The sequence below is a fragment of the Myotis myotis genome, unplaced genomic scaffold (assembly GCF_014108235.1).
Source record: "Myotis myotis isolate mMyoMyo1 unplaced genomic scaffold, mMyoMyo1.p scaffold_m19_p_14, whole genome shotgun sequence".
Taxonomy (NCBI): Eukaryota; Metazoa; Chordata; class Mammalia; order Chiroptera; family Vespertilionidae; genus Myotis; species Myotis myotis.
The window spans coordinates 5,213,542-5,235,881 of record NW_023416318.1 but is presented as its reverse complement, the minus strand read 5'-3'; the positions used below and the strand labels follow the sequence as shown (position 1 = coordinate 5,235,881).

At 39.2% G+C, this 22,340-nt stretch overlaps 1 protein-coding gene across 2 annotated transcripts in view; it reads left to right on the top strand.

Annotated features, from left to right (window-relative positions):
• Window positions 1-22,340, top strand: part of CTNNA2 (catenin alpha 2) — a 1,123,259-nt gene that overhangs the window by 1,037,197 nt on the left and 63,722 nt on the right. For both annotated transcript variants that reach the window (XM_036333987.1, XM_036333986.1), the window contains exons 13-14: window positions 10,149-10,300; window positions 20,297-20,410. In XM_036333987.1, coding sequence (XP_036189880.1) covers window positions 10,149-10,300; window positions 20,297-20,410 — 266 coding nt within the window. The remainder of the gene's footprint in view (window positions 1-10,148; window positions 10,301-20,296; window positions 20,411-22,340) is intronic.

Genomic DNA, 22,340 nt, shown 5'->3' with positions numbered 1-22,340 from the left:
CTTTTGTCTGTCTTTATGTAAGTATCTGTATTCTGTCTACCTTTGTGTCTTTTAATTAGGAAGTAATACACACACACACACACACACACACACACACCCTAGTGTGTGTGTGTGTGTGTGTGTATTACTTCCTAATTAAATGTTAACCCCCTGACATTTAAGACCACCGTTTCATTTTTTCTATCCTTGATTAGAGTTGAAGCTTAAAAGTGTTTATTAATATAAATGAAAAACGTATCTGACAAAGTAATACCTTATCGGGGTGATTGTATCCTTTTTAACAATTACAAGTTGAAATGATCAAAATCAGAATCTTTAAAATTATGTGCAGTCCATTTTTAGCAATTATTTTACTACATGTTAATCCTTTAAACCTCAGTGATGCCAGATTTAACTGTATTTATCAAGCTTGGTTTCCAGAAACACTGTAAATTAAATAAGGCACGTTCAGTTCTTTATTCCTCCCTTAAGTTTCAGAATTAAAGATGGCATCCTTTCTTCGTAACTTAATAATCCTTTTGTGATTATTTTTGAAATGCTTGTTTTAAAATCTAAGAGAACTTTCCTAGCAAGCATTTTCTTTCCCTTGGGAAAGGGATTTGTGTCTAGACAAGCGCAGATGGATGTCCCCCGTTTCTCTCAGGGCAGTCGTCGTGAATGGAATTTAGAGGAGTTTTCTCCCCGTTTTCTAGGCAGTGCTTTTTCATCTTTCATCAAGCAATTCAGCTCATGGGTTATGTATGGCCTTCTGGATTTGGATGTTTGAAATGTACATTGTAATTTTGCAAACATGAATTTATGAAAATGGAAGCCTTTAGGAACTCCCACAGAGGAAACAGATGACTGACTCTGATGAAACAGAGTCCAAGAATACATACAGATGAAAGAATTAGAACTAGCCAGAATGCTGCTGACGCCTGTCTGGAAAGGTAGGAAGAGTAGACAAATAGTCCCCTGGGAGTAAGGAACAGAGTAAGCTGGGCTTCTTTTGTCCTTGCTCCTGGCTTCCGGTGCTCCACATCTTCTAACTTGATTAAGAGTGATTAAAACAAAGCACCATAAAACTTAGTATGTCATTGGTCTAGACCGTACAGTTTTAATTTGGAGTATTTAAGTATTTGTGAACTGTCTCTACCAAATTTTGGAAAGCATTTGGGGATACTCAAGATTCAACTCCAATAAATCAATTCATATGTAATAAAATGAAAGTTTGAAATAGAAGGGAAGGAGTCTCACAATATTAGATTAAGCTGGGGGGTGTTTTGGAAAAAGTATTTTATTTGAGCTAGGAAAACTAGGTTTAATTTATTATTATTTTGCAAAGTCTCTTAACTTTTAAAGATTATCTTTCCCCATGGATCTGGAGGTCATAATGGAATACAATGTTTAACACAGACCTTTCTGGCAATCAAGACAAAAAGAAAAATTCTAGGAGTAAGCTTATAAAATCTTGTCCTAATAACAGATATTATAGGAGAGTTATTATTAAACATGCAAAGTCATCAGAAGGCTGATGTGGTCCGGTCAAGGAGAGAGAAGGGCATAAAAGCAGGGATACTTTTTTTAAAAATAGAAGTTGTCCCAACTACTCAATTTTTAGGAATTTCAGCACTGGTTGGTATGTTATGTTCAATTTACTCCAACAAGGTGTACTTTTTGGGGGTGAATCACGTGATTGTACCTCCAAAGGAGACTGGAATATTTTGCCTGCTGTAAGCAAAGAAAAGGGTTCATGGCTGGGTAGACACAAAGGGTCGTGATGTGAAAACAGTTACAAGAACTCTTTACTGTGAATCTTTCATGTGCCAGACAGAATAGTAAGCATTGTGCGTACATTCCATTCTTTTGTGCCTTGTAGGAAAGATCCTTTTGTTTTGTCACTTCATTCCCAGTGCCTAAAGTACTGCCTATGTGCTTATATATAATATTCCATTAAAAATTATTGAATGCATTATTTCTAAACTTTATGTAAAACCCAAAGGACCTCTGTCATTATCTCTGTTTTACAACTGAGTAACTGAGGTTCAAATTGGTTAACTTGTACAAAATGAAATATTGAGATTCAATTATACTTTTGTCCTGACCCAATACAAAGATGAGAAACCTAGACTAATGATACTTGCTAAAATTGAGCAGAAATTTTAATGTCCTGCTATTTTTACTGATATTTCTATTTATGGCGTAGCAACTCTATCAGTTATCCACTGTTGTGTAAAAAAATCACCCTTACTATTAATAGATTGATACTATAAACATTATGTCATCATTTCTATGGACCAGAAAGCTGGACACAGCTTAGATGAGTGCAACTGTCTCAATCTCTCATAAGAATAGAGGAAAATAGCAGAGCTAGGTAGTGGGGAAGGAAAAACTAAAATTGGCTCAAGGTGATTGAAGAGGGGGGAGTTGGAGTAGAGAAAGACAGATTGGGGGAATTGTGCAGAGAAACATAATAAAGCTGGTACATAATTCAAAGGGAAGAAAAAAGAAGAAAAATTGAAATCACTAGTACATATCAGAGGGAAGAAAAAAATTAATATCAGTAAGAAAAATTTCATTTGACTTAAGTTCAGAGAGTCAAACATTAATCTTAGAATCTCAGAAGAAGCTGTGTAGCCAGCGGTGATGAAAGTCGACAAGGATTAGAGCAAATGTGCAAAATCAGGGTGAGAAGTGAAAGAACTGGATAATGTAGGAAACCCTAGCCAAGTGAGTCAACAAGATTCTGGCTACTTTTGTACCTTGTGGGACATGATTGACATCTGGTGGAAGTGCATGAATCTATATATGATGTAGAAAAATGAAATAGCCACTATCAACAAAGTAGACTTATAGATCTATTCAATTATTTACTTCTTGCCCAATAGTTAGAAACCCAAGTAGCCCTAAAAAGATTCTGAACTGAGGATTTTTGAAGATCCCTGTTTGGGCGTGACGGAAATCCTAGAACATTCCCTAGTAACATAATCATGAAGTTGTTTACTAAAACTCCTGAACCAACAATAAAGCCAAGGCTAGCTTCTGTGGGTTTTGTTCCATTATTATTTTTTTAAATATATTTTATTGATATTTTACAGAGAGGAAGGGAGAGGGATAGAGAGTTAGAAGCATCGATGAGAGAGAAACGTCGATCAGCTGCCGCCTGCATACCTGCTACTGGGGATGTGCCCACAACCAAGGTACATGCCCTTGACCAGAATCAAACCTGGGACCCTTCAGACCACAGACCGACACTCTATCCACTGAGCCAAACCGGTTAGGGCTGTTCCATTATTTTTGAGTGGTACCAAAGCAGTGAGTGTGCCACTACTTCAGTTTGCATTAGTTCCTGCTTGTATAGGGAAGATGACTTGGAGTTTCAGGCTCAAACAGGCTGTTCACTAAGTGATGATGCCTCATGGATGAGATGCATATCAAGGTATATCCAAAGCTTGCAAGTGCCAGACAGACTTTGCTTTGGGCAAATGCAGGTCCCACATGGTTTTGATTGTACACTCTCTTCTCTTACCTAGCATCTCATTTGGGGCATTTGAATAAAAAGTCTTAGCAGTGTCTGACAACCAATTCAGGGAAAGAAAGGGTTACCTATAGAAACAACAGTACTTCCCTGCTCTAGGGGGATATTGGAATTGCCTCCACAGTGTCTCTCCAAATTAATTTTGGCTCCAGTTACTCTGATAATACCCAATTCTTTACCTGATTCTAACTGTTAAAATAGGGGCATAATAACTATTTTTGATGAGTAGGGGAGGAGTATGATATACTAATTCCTGAATTGGAATTGACCACAACTCCTTCAAGTCCTGATATTTTACTCTTTTTCTAGTTTTTTTTTTAAATGTGCTCATTCTTATGTTTCTGTTTCCTATGAACATTTTTTAGATTGGTTCTTTCTTTACAACAGGGGCTTTGTCTGTTTTCTTTGTATCTGTAGTAATAAAGTTTTGTAAGGAACACACTTAGGGAGCATGTGGATTGACTGCACCACCACTATCAGGTGCTCCTATGCATAAAGATATGCTAGCTTGGCCTTGGTGAACTAGTCAAGGATACAGTAATGAGTGTTTCTCCATGCTTAGTGGTAAAGCTCCTACTCAGGCAGTTCTGAAAGGATCCTGAGCTCAGCTTTCTGAACGGTCCCTAGAGACCAAACCTACAATACTCACTAATAACTTGGTTGATGACTCATGAAACTCTTTAATATGATTACTGAACTAATATGAAATGATGGGCAGAAAGAGAGAGATTTAGTATGTGAAATGTAATACAGCTCATTTTGTCTCTGAAATACTTGATGGCAAATGAGTTCTTCCTTATAACCCCCCCCCCCCCCCGCTTTTTTTAAATTCTCATTCTTCTTCCAGTTGCAGAGATTAGCTGTGCTAGAAGCATGATAAAGGGACAAAATGCAAAGAATGAAGGAGACATAATCTCTGCCTAAAAGAGACTCTTATATGAAACAGTGGACATACAGAAATGTCAAACAACTCGACTTTAGTGTTCCAAGTACTGTAGTAATGCACAATTAGGATGCTATAGAATTGTAAGGAACTGATAACTTTGGGGTGTTTGTGGATTAAGGAAGACTACACAATGGCAATCAGTTCTGAACTGGATATTGAAGAGTGAGGAGGAATGTACCTATGCCAAAGAGAAAGGAGTACATTTCAGTATGAGAAAATAAATTGATCATGGACATAATCAGGTATAGCATGATATGTCTCCATATCATATTAGGAGAGCAATTCAGTCTAATTGGAGCATTTAAATATATGTAGGACTAGATGGGGAGATAGAGAAAGAGACAGATAGGATTGTAGGCAGGTGCCAGATGTTTGTTTGTATCCTGATTAAGAGGTTTTATAGTCTCCCTTCTATTAAAGGGGATCATTGGGATGTTTAAAGATGGGTGTGGACCTTTCAGATAGTTACTTGAGTCAGTGGAGTTGGTTGGCATTTATTTCCACAGCCTCTAGGTCACCTTGGTTTTTGCTCTTATAGATGTCAGCAGTCCTATTTGCATCTTTAGCAAAACTTTTCTATTCATTTCACTGACTCACCCTGTGCTCTGAAACTTCACCCCTGAAGTCTCTCAGGAGGATTCAGACCACATCTTTTTCACCTCTGATTTAGGATCTCAACACTAGCCGGAGATGACCTTGATTTTGTTATATGCATACTTAACTCTGATTTCATTGCTCCTCGAATGTCATCTTTCTGTGGCCCAGTGTGCACTCTGCATACAAAAGTATAGCAAGGATTTAAAAGTTTACTTCTCACTTTGATCTCCCTTTTCAGGACATAAGCTATTAAAAGCATTCCCGGATTTTTGATAAATAACAGTAAAGTGGTATCTAATTTTTTTTTGGATGTAATTCAGGAGGTAGGAAGAAGCTTCTATTTATATAATGCTATATCAGAAACTCTGTTAATATATAATGTGCGAATCATAACACTACTGCTGTTTTGTCGTAATTAGTGGGAAGCAGAATCAGCCCCATATTTGAAGTTGTTTGAGACTTTTTCTATCTCAGTGTTACTTTGCGGGTATTTGATTTTTCTGACCCTATTAAATATTAGAAGAATTCATAAACTAACATCTTAGGTCAAGATGGGTCGTTCTAGAAACCTTTGTTTTTCTGTCTTATCACTTTTAAAACCAAAGATAAAACAGAAAAGGAACAGAAATGTGGAGAGCAAAAGCACATTGGTTAAAGAGCATTAGCAGTTGACCAAGCCCTAAATAAACAAGTATTGGATGCACTTTGGAAGGGAGCTTAGAGAAAGATTTTCTTAAGGGTCAGATCCAGAAAAAAAACACACCCTGACTTGTAAGAAAAATAGATGTCTCGTCAGTTACAGGAAATCAAATCAAATGAAACTGAGTCCAAGTTCTAGGTTTTACCAGTTTGTTGAGTAGCATAAAGCCATTGGAATATTAACACTAAATTGTACTCTGAGGCCCCATTTGGAAGTAAGTATTTTGCATCCCCTGTTCTGCCATTTCCCCCCTGAGGCAGTTGATGGTATTTCCTGTTTCTCTTTATAAAAGGGCCTTGTTTCTGCCTCTTTCAACAATGCCATATCATCAACACGGTTGTTTTTACCAAGACCACATCTCCTTTGAGCATTTCTGCTCTCCGTGCTGGAGCAAACAGAATGCACTTCTCCAAACTTAAGTTTCAGAGCAGCACTGGGCATATTTTGGGCCCTGGAGCATCCATTATGGAAATGGTCCCTTTAGATTTTAGTTAGCTTTCCACTCTCTCCTTTGGGCAGAATCAGGCCCAGAGGCAGGTGCAAAGATAGCAGGTCACCTCCTGCATTTTCCTTCTCCCCAACTCTTCCTCAGGGTGACCTTGCACACAAAAAAACACACAACCCCTGCTCACCTTTTTAGACTCTAGCGAAGGTCTTCATGCAAATGGAGACATGTGCATGGGCACTGAGCTCTAGGAGGTGGGTTTTTCCCTAACTCAACGTTCCAACTGGCAGTTATTCAGGTTGAATATTAAGCATTTGATCACAGTCACAAGTTGTGAGGGAATTCCTCACTTAATACTGTTACCAAATTAATTTTGATTGTGTTCTGAGCTATGAGCTGGAACTTTATTTTCTCAGAGCCTTATTCTCTAAGAAGTATAGCCTTGAGGATAACATGTCGATCGCTTTTTAAATATTTGAATTATGAAAAGATTCAAAGATACAAAAGGAACGGAGACTAATAAATCCAACAACCTCCTTCCACCCTGAGGTATAACAAATATTAGCATTTTGCCATATCTGAATCATATTATACTTTTCTTAGAGTTAAGATACACTTGAGGCCTCTTTAAGATCTCTACTTAATAACATGTCTCTCCTTTCCCTCTCAAAGGTAACCACTTTATCTACTTAAAGTGATATATATATATATATATATATATATATATATATATATATATATATATATCCTTTCAAAACATGGGAGATAAAAATGCATATTACTTTAAATTATACACAGTACTCTTGTGTATTTTACAAATTCTCACAAATGATATCTCTTTTCAGTTTGCCTTTCCCAGTTGAAACTTTGACCTCTGGACTCACTCACTTTAATATATTGATTGTCCCCTGATTCGCATCCCTAAGTCCATTTTGACCCACCCGGGTGTACTGCCCATGAACCTGGAGTGAGCAGCTCTCAGTGGTTCCCTCCTGAGTTCAAGACTCAGAATAGAACTTGGATAGAGCCTGTTCATAGAGCCCTCAGTTATTCTTATTCCCAGGTTTTATTTTTACTATTTTTGAAAATATATTTTTATTGATATCAGAGAGGAAGAGAGAGGGAGAGAGAGAAACATTAATGATAAGAGAGAGTCATTGATTGGCTGCCTCCTGCACGCCCACTACTGGGTATTAAGCCTGCAACCCAGGCATGTGCCCTTGGCTAGAATTGAACCCGGGACCCTTCAGTCTACAGGCCGACACTCTGTCCACTGAGCCAAACCAGATAGGGCTTATTCCCAGGTTTTATATAAATATTCTAATTAACTCTTAGAATATACAACCTATAAAGAAGACACAACTGTAACCAGAGAGACGCAAAGACATTCCTGTGACTCCAGTGTACTCAACCCTCCTACTCAGTATCTCTTTACAAATCAACATTTGGCCATGCTCTAGATAATGTCCCAACTCATTGGTTGGGACCAGATTGCTTTATTAGATTTTTGTCAACATGTTTGGCAAAATGATGTATACCTGTTGTCCCTTCATTAACAGTAGAAGGCTTCCCTTTGGTCTACATGTTCAATAAAGTGGATATTATTAGGTTTTAATCTGTTTGCCTCTCCCAACAGGTATGTGATGATATCTCATAGTTTATATTGTTAACATTTTTCCAATTGTTAGTGAAATCAAGCATCTTATTATGCATTTCTTTATAATATAGGATTTCCTTTTCTCTGAATTGCCTATTCTAACATTTGTCTATTTATCTACAGTTTCCTTATTGATTTGTAGGAGTGTTTATCTTATCTACACGTAGGATTACTGATCCTCTATCAATTATACAACAGGGACACAAATGTGTGCAGCCTAGTGCTACTGATGGTATCATATAAATATGTAAAATTGTTGATGGTCATGATGGCAACCTAAACATAACATAGAAAGGAGTTAGTATTATTCAGGATTTTCAGTTCAAGAAAGAAGGGCATTTTAAAATTTAATTTAAAGGAAAGTACTCATATGAAAATACCCAATACCTACAATAAATGTTTTCATCGTGCTTAAGGTATTCAGTTTCAATTACCTAGAATTTTTAGTGTCAAAGAGTTTGTTCCCAACACAAAAGGATGGTTGAACTGGCCTGAGTTGAATGTGGTGGTTTTAGAAATATATTTTTATTGGATTCATATTTGAGGCAGTGCAGCTCAAAATCCCCCAAATTCCTCTTATATAAATGCAGTTCAAAAGCCCAAATGAAAAATTCAAGTAGTACAGAGAACAAGTTCACTCATGGAAGGAAATTCACCCAATGCATGCTTTGGTTTTGATACTTTCTTTTGAAAGAATGATTGTTCTGTTTTCCTCTAACCCTCTTTTAAAAAAAACTTTGACTTTTCCTAGTAGAAATACATTTTTCTAGGAATGTTCTATCTTGAATACTCTGACCCTAGACAATAAAGTAATTTATCAGAGGTTCTCACACTAGGGATTCAAATGGATGTTAAAATATCCACAGAGGATGAAAATGAGTATAAAGATGAATCAGGCATGAAAGTTCAGAAATGAAAAGAGATGAAGTATGTTTTTATTTTATTGTCCTTGTAAATAAAATGAATTGTGCTCTTGGCTTTCTTTTGCCATATGAATTGATTGTTACAAGATAACAACTGAGCAAATCCAATGACAATTTTTAAGAATCAGTGAATCAGCATCATTTTCTTAAGTATTCCAGACATTCCACTGAGTTTACTTTCTACAAACTTCTGTGGCTATGTATGTGTCCTAGTTTAAAGAAAAGTTTATATGCATCTTCTTTCACACCAAGGTGGTCCTGGTAAGACAGAATGATCAAGTTCATCGGTGAGCCCACTAATCTGCATGAGCTTTCTGCTGGGGTCTCTCATGATTTCTCTCTCTCCTCTTACACAGTCCTCCCACCCACCTGCAACACCCCGAGTCCTGCATTTCAGGTAAAAGTAGAAAGGTTGGGATCTTTCATTCATACTTTACAATGAAATCATGTAAGTTAAGGTCTGCTACTCACCAGTTATGACTTTACCATCTGAAATTTGTTATATATTTCTGGAGGTTTTCTATGGACCATCTAATACATTTATATGCATTACCCTATTGATTTCTAAGGAAGGATAAAATATATTTTTATTGATTTTAGAGAGTAAGAGAGAGAGAGAGAGAGAGAGAGAGAGAGAGAGAGAGAGAGAGAGAGAAACATCAATGATGAGAGAGAATCATCAATAGGCTGCCTCCTGCATACCCCCTACTGGGGGTGGAGCCCACAACTCAGGTATGTGCCCTGACCAGGAATTGAACCCTGATCTGCTGGTTCGTGTAAGTGCTGAACCACTGAGCCATACCAGCCATGCTTATTATTAAATTTTTAGACACAGGATTAGAAGGGTTAAGAAAACTTAGCTAAGGTTTCACTTTTATCCATCTCACTTAGCTTCCACAATCCTCCCCCGTGACAGCTGTCAGTCTGTTCTCTGTATCTATGAGTCTGTCTCTACTTTGTCAGTTTATTTTGTTTATTAGATTCCACATATGAATTTCACTTAGTCTAATTTCACTCCACATGACACTCACCAGGTCCATCCATGCTGTCACAAAGGGTGACATATTCCCCATTAATAGTAACTAGCAGAAGTAGAACCCAGCTCATGTTAGGATAATATGAAATCTATGCTTCACGTTCTAACACATAACCTGGGGCAGGTTTCAAAAGCTTGTTCCATTGAATACCATCACCATTCATGGAGTAAATAGCACAGAGACCAATAAACTGGGTTTACCCAGACTGGACAGGTGGACATGCGGCTCCACTGAACCGTTGGAATGCTCAGAGCCACACCCAAGGGTAGTACAAGGGATCATGAGGAGGATTGTCTAATGCTCTGCTTTTCATTTTGTTTACCCAGTGATGCCACGCTTTGCCGAACAAGTGGAGGTTGCCATTGAAGCCCTGAGTGCCAACGTCCCTCAACCATTTGAGGAGAATGAGTTCATCGATGCCTCTCGCCTAGTGTATGACGGTGTTCGGGACATCAGAAAGGCTGTGCTGATGATCAGGGTATGTAAGGCCTCTGTGGCTCAGAGCTCATCAGACCTTCTAGTAGACTCCAGAGAACTCACCATTTTATTTTTAATTACTCAGCCAAATAACTTAACAAGCTGTTTGACTCTTCATTTACTCAGACATTGGTACACAGCTACATTCTCCTTGTCACAAGCAATCAAGACATTGCCAATAAGGCTATATAACCTTTCAGTGAACCTCCCCCTATCACCTACCCTCCTATCTTCCCATCCTCTGTCTGCTGTTGTCAGGTCGGTGTGAGCCTTCCAAAGGGTAATTATATATAGACCCATGCAAGGAAACATCCAGGGAGGGACAACAATAGGTTTACAGTTGGTCATATGGAAAATATACAATAATTAAGAAATAAAATGAGAATAAACTGAGTGTCAGGTGCTCACACTGTGCAATAGATTTTAAAACTCATAAGTATCATTTGCAATTGAATTTAACCCACAGTGAGTCTTTGTCTATCTCTACTAAAAAACATCACTTACCTCATTTCATTTAACTGCTGTATAATACTCCATTGTAAGATGAGCTATTTTTTTCTCCCTACTGCGTTAACAGTTTTACATAGTAGTTTTAAAACACTTTTTAGCCACAGAAGTTTTTCTTAAAATAAACTTAAATATGCAAAAACAGAAATGATGAACATGTTGCCCAATAGAAATAAAACGTAAGACACATTCGTAATTTCTAGTAGACACATTAAAAAAAGCAAAAGGAAACAATTGAAATCAATTTTAATAATATATTTTATTCAGCCTAATGTATCCAAAACTTTACCATTCCAACATGTGACACTAGCCACACTGGAAGTGCTCAGTAGCTCCAACATATTGGACAAGTAGCCCTTGACTATATCCTCTCTCTCAACCTCTATTATTGTCTCTGGGCTGCTGGATGAAACCACAAGCTTTTTGCTGTGTGCATTCTGAAAATCCTTCTGTTGGGATGACCACTGAGCATCTAAACCAAGATCCCTCAACATTGCCAAACAATAACTAAATAATTCATTTTCTAGGATGTGATCATTTGGATGTTTCATGAAGTATCTTCAATGGACTAGTATTGTTCTCTCTGGATAATACATTTACCTAGTCCTTCCAGGATTTCACAGAGGCATTGTCCCCCAAATTCTGGTATCTCTGAAGTCATTAAATCAGCATGTGTCCATCCTCTTCCACTGTAGAATGCAGAGGACAGCATGGTGCTTCCAGGGTGGCCTGAGCAGGTGGAGGGGAGCATCACCACAAAGGGTCTCTCCTCCCTCTTATTAACATCCATGCTTCTTCTGAAACATCTACTAAACTTTTTCCCTTTGGGGCACAAATAACAACTCTTGCCATCTTTCTTATTCTTTTTTTTTTTTTTTTTTTTTTTTGGTTTTGCTCTCTAGGTGTTTGCAGTCTGGCTTTATTTTTTTAATTGATTTTATTGGGGTGACACTGGTTAATAGCATTATATAATTGCAGGTACACAATTCCATAATACATCATCTGTATATTGAACTGTGTGCTTACCACCACAAGTTGAGTCTTCTTCCATTTATCCCTTCTTTACACTCTTGTACTTCTCACCACTCCCCCTTCGCTCTGGCAACCACCATACTGTTGGCAATGTTCATGGGTCTTTGTTATTTTTCTTTGCTTAATTTTTTCATTCATCTCACTTAGCTTCCACAATCCTCCCCCCTGACAGCTGTCAGTCTGTTCTCTGTATCTATGAGTCTGTCTCTACTTTGTCAGTTTATTTTGTTTATTAGATTCCACATATGAATTTCACTTAGTCTAATTTCACTCCGCATGACACTCACCAGGTCCATCCATGCTGTCACAAAGGATAAGATTTCCCTCTTTTTATGGCTGAGTAATATTCCATTGTGCAAATGTACCACAGCTTTTTTATCTGCTCATCTACTGATGGACACTTGGGCTGCTTCCAAATCTTGGCTATTGTAAATTATGCTGCAGTGAACATGAGTGCATATATTCTTTCGAATTCGTGTTTCAGGTTTCTTTGGGTAAATTCCTAGAAGTGGATTCTCTGGTCATAAGGCAGTTCCACCTTACCATCTTTCAAGACCTGGCTCAAGTCTTCCTTCCCCAAATTTTCTCCCTCAAAAAATACTGACCCTATCCTTTAACTACCTCTAACTGTTTTGCCTGTGATAGTATATATCATGCTATTTACTTACAGGTTTCTTACGTTCTTAAGACTGTGAAAGTTTGGGAAGCAATGGCTGTCCTTTTCTTTCCCCTCCACTGTGGTGCATTGTCTAGTACAGTGCTTACTACTATGGGTGTAGGGTGTGTCTTGGGGGTCTGGGGGACAGGTGCCTAGGCAGATAGGAAGGTGCCAGGGAGAAAATATAGGAGAGTTAGAGGAGAAGGGAAGAAAGGATAGTCAGCCTTTTAAGACTGTAACAAATTAGATCATTTTTTCTCATTACATACTAACATGTAAAATAAAGTAATAGACCATGAGAGTTATGTTTTCAAAGCATTTGGCACTAAATGCCACTATAATCCTCAAGGCATATTCCCTCTTTTGCCATTTTTCTGCTTTGTTAGCCTTCATGCTTCTTTGACAACCATTCATCTGAGAGACAGAGGAAGTTTATAGCCATCATTCATTTATACATTGATGATCTGTAAAAAAACACAATTTCCGATAAAATGCCATATCTTTGTTGCATGAAGTGTCATTCCGCCATCTCGACATTTCCAGTGATTTGATCAGATGGATTTCACACCACGTAAAACTTAGGAAGAGAGAAATGTACAGCATGTACAAATTGTTATTTTTAAATGCCTCCTCCATTTAGCACCCAAATGGCTTCCTTTTGCACTTAATTTCCTGGGTTGCTTTTGAGTATAATGATGAAGTCTGCTTGGAAAAGATTTCATTGCACTTAGTCAGGAAGAAAGACAGTAAGACAAGTAGAGCTAGTCCCTTCCCAGAAAAACTGGCCATGCCTCCTTCTCTCCCAAAGTGTTGATTATACTTTGAAAAAGAAATGTATGCCCCCTCCCCCCCCAAAAAAAAACCACAAAACACCAAAAAAACAAAAAACAACTAAATGCAGAAAGGGTCTTGAAGGGTCAATTCTTCATACTTTGCCTTTTGGCAGTCAATACATATTTCACGTTGATAGCACTCTAGGCCAGCTCCAGACAACAGTCTGAAATAAACAAAATGTGCCCTTCCTGAATCCCAACCTCACCATTGGTCACCCTTACAATCATTAATACATACATCAATAAAAATGTATGTTTTTTTGAAAAGGTCTACTCTGCTTCTCTTCCATGAGTTTTTTAATTATTAATTTGTGTTTTTATATATATATATATATATATATGTATATATATTATTGACTTCAGAGAAGGAGAGAGGGATAGAAACATCAATGATGAGAGAGAATCATTGGTTGGCTGCCTCCTACATGCCCCACACTGTGGATCGAGCCTGCAACCAGGGCATATGCCCTGACCAGGAATTGAACCACGACCTCCTGGTTCATAGGTTGATGCTCAACCACTGAGCCACACCAGCTGGGCCATGAGACTGTTTTTTTGTTTTGTTTGCTTCTTGCTGAGGTATGTTCTGCCTGATCTATAAGCTACATAGGCATTTTCTGTGACTCCAGCATGGTCATTTAAGAAGAGAATAAGAAAGTCTGGCACACCAGCATGCATTTGATTATTATTTGCAGCAGTGTATTATGCAATGGTTCTGTGAACACTGTAGTAGAGAATACTGAAACTTGTTCCTCCAAGAAATTCAGGCTTAGGTTCCTGTGAGCCTCTGGTCATATTTTTATCAACTGATCAAGTACACAATCTGGTTTTATGTGTGGTTTTGTTTAAAGGCACTTTATTTAATATAGGCTGTTGATTCATTAACATTGAACTCCCAGCAAATGCATGATTTCTTGTGCCTGAAGGAAGCTTATCTAACAAATGCATTTTCTCTATAAGGAGCATCACAACCTTAGGAACACTTGACAGCATTGTAGCACTTTGCTCAGAAGCCATTTTAAGAAGAAAAAAAAAGGCGCTAAGTAGACTGAAGAAAGGACACTTGTTTCCAGCATAAGAGCTGTCACACAACACAAGAAGACACAGCATTGTGTTGTGTGACCTCAGCCAGATATATGCACTTTGGGTGACAAGTTTTGTGCCATATTGTGGATGTCTGTGAATAACTACACAAGTACTGACTTGGGAATGCAAAGAAACTTTGAGTGGAAAAATTCACAAGTAAATAATCTACAAATAGTGAGGAGCACATGTATATATGTAAGACAAAAAGAGTTAAACATTTAATATTGGAAAGTAAAATAAGTGAGTAGAGTAGAAGGTGGTGATGATATCCTGGTTTCAGGATATCTATATTAGCGAACAGTAGGTGCTTCATATAAGAATGACCATGAAAATAATCTATAATGAAAATTACATGCTCAACTTTTGTGAATGGAACCCATTAATTTGGTTATGTGTGAAACAACAGGGCCTGGGCCAGGGGTCAGATACAGGACTATAGATTAACTTTATATCTCCCAAACTATGCATGATGTACCCTGGATCATTGCAAGGCATTTAAATGTCCAGGGAAACACGTGGAAATCTCTCAGATAATGTGTGAAATATTAGCTGAAGGTAGTTCACAGTTTAAACATCAGATTTGTTCATTTCTTTGGATGACAACATATAATTGTGATACTGGGTTTCTGGTAGTTGGGGATAGAAAGCAAGCTCAATAGATGTTCAATTGTATTCCAAGGTCTGAGAAGTCATACAATATGTACCAGGCACTAAGTTGTTAGGTCTGATTCACTATATTCATTTTTTATTGCTTAATCAACAGTACTATTAGGTTTGTGGGTTATTTTGGTGTTGTTTATTTAGCCTAAAGTTGCCATGAAAAATTATTGAGGCAATGAGAGTGCTTGAAGCAATAAAGTTTGGGAACCTGTTGCTAAAATATTGGAGGGTTCTTTTTATGCTAATTTCCTTCTCTAACCCTCAGTTTCCTTATCTGTGTGTGGGAACAAGTATTACCCCAACTATAAAGCACTTACATAGATCCACAGTAGATTCCACAGAAGTATTTTCCTGCCTTATCCTGCTGCGATGAAGTTTATCTTTGTACAATTAATTAATATAAATAGAACTTGGTAAAGAAGTCAAGAATATTATCAAAATTGCAAAGATTATTTTTCATAGCTGGAAAATAAAGGGCTGAAGAGACTATAGAAACAACTTATGAGACAAAATTGATTTACCTATTATAGGTTGCATTTATCTAGTTAATCAACCCATAAGGTAATCTAGTTTTGTTTTCTTAATTAGAAATAATTTAGTATGATTATTAAAAATGGTTATTCGATCTTGGCCATTCATTTATCAAATATCTGTTGAATGCTCACTACAGATCCCACTCTTGGAGGTACCCTGAATATAGAGCTGAACAAGGTTTCTGTCCCTCAAAACTTTACATTGCATTGGTGGGAGACAGAGAACAAACAGATATAATATGCCAGTTAATGTGCCATGGAGAAACCAAGGCAGGAGAAAGGAGATAGAACACAGGATTCGTGTGGGTTTTATGAAGGGTGGTCACTGGGTGACATTTGAGAAGAGACTTGGAGAAAACAAGCCATAAAGGTATTAAGGAAAGTGTGTTTTAGGCAGATACAATGGCACATGTGGCCTGAGGATCACATTGGATGAGATGGGAACCATTGAAGGGTTCTGAGCAGGAGAATAACATGACCTGACTTAGATCTTAGAGGGACCACTCTGGCTATCCTGGTGAGAATGGAATGCCTAGGGCAAGGGCAGAAAAAAAGAGGTTGGGTTAGGAGACCTCCACAGTAATATAGGATAAAGATGCCAGTGGCCAGTCAATCCTGAATGGGGAGGTTCTGTTGTAGATTGGTTTTAGGAAATCTTTAGTTCTATTTTCTGGTTTCTAATCCATTCCAGTGGTATAGAGCTCTGTTAGGAAGTCTTTTTTCTTGCATCACCCAAACTTTCATATTATAGTTGTTAACCTATGTCCTCATCTTTCTGCTCCCAATGAAACTCAAGTACATTTGAGACTTTCCTTTAAATAGTCCTTAATACATTTTTCACATGTTCTGGAGAAACAACTCTACATCCTTCAGCCTTTTTCACATTTTGCTTCTCTATAGAAGCTGTTGTAGGGGAGATTGGGCATTTAATTGAGGACCAGAGGCAGGTAGCGGGATCCTGTTCTGTAACTGACGTGTGATATGATCCTGGACAAGGCAGATGAGCCTCTATAGTAGCACCAGTCAATCTCATAGATTCTTAGAAGGGAGAGATTTTAGAGGCCAAATAGTTTAATTGCACCATTTTACAGGTAAAACCCACTTTCACAATAATCTATTACTAGATAATAGTAGAACGGGGGAACAAAGTATAGACGAAAGTGGTTTTGGATTATTATCAAAATACCCTCCCTGAGAGCACATAGGACAGAATGGAGACTTGACCCTCAGTCTCCAGCCTCCAGGCCAGTTACACATTTTGTTGATTCCTTTTACCCTATAAAACCATCTAATAATACAAGTCTGATTATTTCCGGACCCGTTACAGAACCTCACTATTTTCCAAGATTCTTTTAATTTGTGAAGGTCCTTGACCAACCCAAAATAACATACTTTTAAAAAAGAATAATAAAAATAACTATATATATATATATATATATATATATATATATATATATATATGTAAGCAATTAACAAACATCACATACAAGAACTATTTATATGGATGGCTTGTGGCTTGCATGGGTTTGCTGCATGGTTAAAGCACAAGAAGAGATTTTAGTTTCATCCATTTGTCTGGTGGTATGTGTGATGGTTAAAAGCATGGGCTCTGGAACGCTCAACTTGCTAGGTGTGACACCTTAGAAAGTTTACTCAAATTTGAGCCTGCTTATACATCTATAAAATGGGGCTTAATTTCTTTTAGTACGTTGTTGTAAGGACTACGTCCTTTAGTGGAATGCCTGTACCATAATGGGTGGTAAAAAAACAATTGCTGTTACTGCTATTGTTGTTAGGTGTATATTTAATTAAACATAATAATTATCACTTCTTATGATAGTTCACTTTTATAATTTACAGAGCATTTATATAAATATATATGATTCTCGAATATATTTGATTCTAGAATCCTCTGAGGCAGGGAGGACGAGTAGCAATGATTAGATCCACTTTATGAGTGAGGAGACAGAGGGGCAGAAACGCGTTAAGTGACTAGCCAAAGAGGGAGGATGAGGACAAACACATTTAGTTGTCCTGGGTCCCCATCCAGGTCATTTCTTCATTTTGAAACTTTATTTTGGTTCCCGAGCCATAGTCACTTGAATACAAGGCCATCGTACTATAGACACTGTCCTATTGTCCTTTTTATCTGTTGAGTGAGGTTTTCCATTTTACTTGGCTCTCTCCTTTTCAAAAACTAATGATGAGAAGTGTGTGCAGTCTTGTCATCTCATCTGTGAGCAGAATTTACCAACTTGCTGTAATTATTCCACAGGACACTCCAGAAGGGTGAGAATGGCCAGAGGTTATAGTCTCTGTCCAAAGAGAAAATACACCTGTCATTTGAATCAGGTTTTGCCCACCCCAATCCTGCTTTAGTTAATAAAGTATAGAAACAAAACTCCTTTCTTCCCTCTTTCTTTAATATTCTTATGAAAGAACATTGAACATCTATAGATGATCAAGTAAATGTTAAAAAGGCTGATGGTGAGAGAAGGAAAACAAGAGGGTGTGCCAAAGCTTGGAAAATTACTAGGCATGATGTGATTTTGGCATGAAGGACCCTATTTTATGCCTGTCAGACCAATCTCAAGGCTTCATCAATAACCATGCCTGATTAATTACACTGAAGTAGCCAAAGAAACCAGCAGAATGAAAATGTGCCCTTACTGATGGGGAATGAGCCACTGCATCATCGGTACTGCTTGTGACTGTCCCTTCCCTTTGAAAGACAGCACCCTGAGAGGAGGTGCTGCTGTGTGCCAAGAGGCAGTTTGTGGGTGACATCACCCTTAAGGCTAATGAGACTTGAGCTAGGAATGTCGCAAGCACTACCGCATTTGCTCCTCATGCACCATCCTTGCAGCCTCCTGAGTTCATCCTCTTAGAATGAACAGAGCATGATAGTTTAGACAACATGCTTCAAAGTGCTGGACTTAGAAGCCTTTACAACAGGTATAGCCTCTCACACCTCAGTTTTGTTACCTGTAAAATAAAGAAAATCATGTCTACATTGTAGGACTGTGAAGAAAACTGAGTTAGTGTACGTAAAGCACTTAGAGAAAACTGGTAGGCACGCAGAAAGCCTTTAATGCATGTTACCTATTATTATTGTCATTAAAGATGGGAGGGTTTCTTATTTCTGGGCTCATGGATTCATGTGTATCTTTTCTTTAACGGTGACTGTACCTATTTGATAGGATTTCATCTAACTCCACTCACTTTATTATTCTTTCTTAATATATATTTTTATTGATTTCAGAGAGGAAGGGCAAGAGAGAGAGAGATAGAGATAAAGATAAATAGAGAGAGAAACATCAATGATGAGAGAGAATCATTGTTTGACTGCCTCTTGCACACCTCACACAGGGGATTGAGCCCGCAACCCAGGCGTGTGCCCTTGACCTGAATTGAACCCGGGACCCTACAGTCACTAGGCTGGTACTCTATCCACTGAGCCAAACCAGAAAGGGCTAGTTCCACTCACTTTAAAGCCATTCCACACCTTCAGTTGTTGCCTGATTTGTAATGTGGATGGTGGTGGGGTTGTGACTACAACAGTGAAACAACTTGGAGTCAAACACATTTGGGTGTTTGGGTCTAAATGCTAGTTCTGTTATTAGCTAGTTCAGAGGCATTTGGGCACATTGCTTAACTTCTCAGAATCTTAGTTTTCTCACCTCTAAGTGGACATGGGAACTCTCTATCACTGGAAACATTGCAGCCACATCAAAGCAAATACATACACCATAATAGACTTTGTTGGGATTCAGTATTACAATTAGATGGCTCAACAGCCAGGGGGCACAGAATGCCTAGATTTTGCAATAGCACAGACACCGTGGTTCTGCTTAAGTCTCCAAAATTATTTTATTGTGCTGTACTGAGCTAAATGGATGTGATGTATGAAAAAGTTAGTCCTTAGTGGGTATGTAGTAGTTGGTGGCTTCACTATAAAAAAATGTTTGAATGAATTTGTTTCAAAATCCCAAGTAATAATGATGGCACTCCTTTTTACAATGCTTATGTACCAGACACTCTACACAGAGTACATTCCTTGATCTGCACAGCAATCATACAGGTAGCTACTGTTATCAATACCTATCCACAGACTTGGAAACCAAAGCTAAGGAGGATTTTCCCATGGTCACGTAGGGGTTCATATTCAGGCATTTTTGACTCCAGAGTCTATAGTGGTAACTTGTATACGAAATGGCTTAGTGACCACATCAGGTATTTCATCAGGTCCAGCACTGGCCTGGAAGTGACCAAACCTTTTGGGGCTTATTGAGACTAAAAGAGAGCTTTAATAGAGCAAAATGGGCATTACAGAAACAGCATAGGTATAACTGTTGTTATTGATGATGATTTTCTCGCAGAATATATTTGTATGGGTGAAAATACACAAATGTATTTTTCTTAAAAAGCATGTCAGATAAAGAATTTTAGACTTGCTACACCTACAGAAGGAAGTAATGAACAAAATGTATTTTTTTAAAAGAGATAAACTAGGGCAGCTTGATTTTTCTGATGCTATTCTAGCCATTACCTGCCCACATAACCCCCTACATATAATCCCCTACAAACTCTCTTTGGGGGCTACTTGGATTTTGCAGTGATGAAGTGTATGGATGGGGGTGAAGGTTCAATGAAAAATATAATGAGTTTTCTCTTTCCTCTATCTTTAGACTCCAGAAGAACTAGAGGACGATTCTGACTTTGAGCAGGAGGACTATGACGTGCGCAGTAGGACAAGTGTTCAGACCGAGGACGACCAGCTCATCGCAGGGCAGAGTGCACGGGTGAGTGGACACCCAGAACATTGGTTGTTTGCACAGGGGCTGCATTCACCACCTTAGTTTGAGGGAATTTCTAATTTCCAGGGACTTGGAGCCCCAGATTCGTGGCTCCAAAATGTGTGCTCCCATCTGGGGTTGTTTGTTAGTGACTCACAGTGGACATCACCACCACAGCTTCTGATTTCTTTTAACTCGGTTTTCTCTCCATCACTTGAAAAATAGCAGCCATAAGAAATCAACCACTTATGTGTATAGTGGACATTGTTGGGTCTGGAGGTTATGCTTAGATCAGATGGTCCCACAGCCAGGGACACAGGATGTCCAGATCTTGCTTTGGCATAGACACCATGGCTTTGCTTGAAGTCTCCAAGCTTGTTAACTACACAAGAGGTGATGACAAATGGAGAATTAGAGTACTGTTTGCTACTGGATGGGCTATCATTGCTCCAGACTCTGGCCTAGGGTCTCTAATAAATGAGACCACATCTTTTGAAATTGATTCAAGACTATCCGAATAGAGAGATCCCTCCCTCTTCCTCTCCCTTCCCCACCTCTGGCCAGGGCAATGGCCCTAGATTTGTCTGCATGTGATAGAAAAAAAAGAAATTATTGAGACATACTAGAAATATGTCAGTTTAAGGCATGAAGCAGGAAACAAAGAAAGATGATGGCTCTGGCTGACACTTGGACACTCCTGAGCACTTTGTAACACTGTCCACCAACACACGTGTTCCAAAGAGGTTGTATCTCCTTGGGGGTAGATGAAGTAGTCAAGGCCAGTGGTAGGAGATAAAACACCTGGGGATTGCAAAGGAGGGTGAGGTTCTCCTCCCTTTAAAGCCTCAGTTTCCATAGTGTAAAAACAATCTCTATATATAAAACCCTAATATGCAAATAGACCGAACGGTGGAACAACTGAATAACCACTCGCTATGACATGCACTGACCCCCAGGGGGCATGTGCAGAACATGGCAACTGTCGGCAGCAAGTGGCAGAGCAGGGAACCTGGTGGTTGTTGGCCCTGGTGGAATGGTGGAGCAGATGAGTGGGGGCGCCAGGCCAAGGCAGGGCACTGGTTGCTGTTATCAGGCTGAGTCTCTGATGGTTACTGAAAATTCTATGCTCCTGCATGTCGTGGTCCCGCCCAGCACTCGCACCTGCTTCTGGTGCCAGCCCAGCTCACACTCGCTGCTGGTGCCGCCGCTTGTACCCGCTGCCAGCGCAGTCAGCAGGTGTGAGCAGCAGCTGCTGGCACCAATGGCCCCTCAGGGCTTCTCCACCTCCCCCTGCTCCTGAGGGGCAATTGGGGCCAGCAGCAGCCTCTCACACCCACTGCCGGAGATGGACCTGCTCGCACCCACTGCCAGCGCCCGGCACTGGTCCCGATAGCTCGGTACCGTCAGCTGGTGCCAGTGGTGGCTGCTGGCTCCAATTGCCCCTGAGGGCTTCTCCACCTCCCCCTGCTTCAGAGTGGCAATCAGGGCAGCAGCTGCCACTTGCACCCACTGATGGCGCCAGCCCTGCTCTCATCCACTGCTGGCGCTGGCCCTAATCTCTCTGCCGTCAGCGGGTGTGAGTGGGGTGGCGGCGCTGTCAGAGCATGGGAATGGTGGCAGAAGGGGGCTGCTGGAAGACAGGGGACCAGGGGCAGCAGCAGGAGGGGCCAGCCGAGACCTGCCCCTTTGCCCACCACAGCTTCGTGGCCCACAGTTCCTCTCAAGGTGCAGGAATTTGTGCACTGGCCCCCTAGTCAAGTTACAATATAGCTGTGAATTAGATATTCTGGTATTCTATATCAGATTTAACTTAAGAAAATATAATCAATAGGAAGCATGAGGTTGAGGAAGAGGTGATGATTTAGGATAGGGATAAAAGCTGACACTGGCTTAGGAATTGAGAAGAAAAGTAATAAATAACTAGAGCTTAAAATAA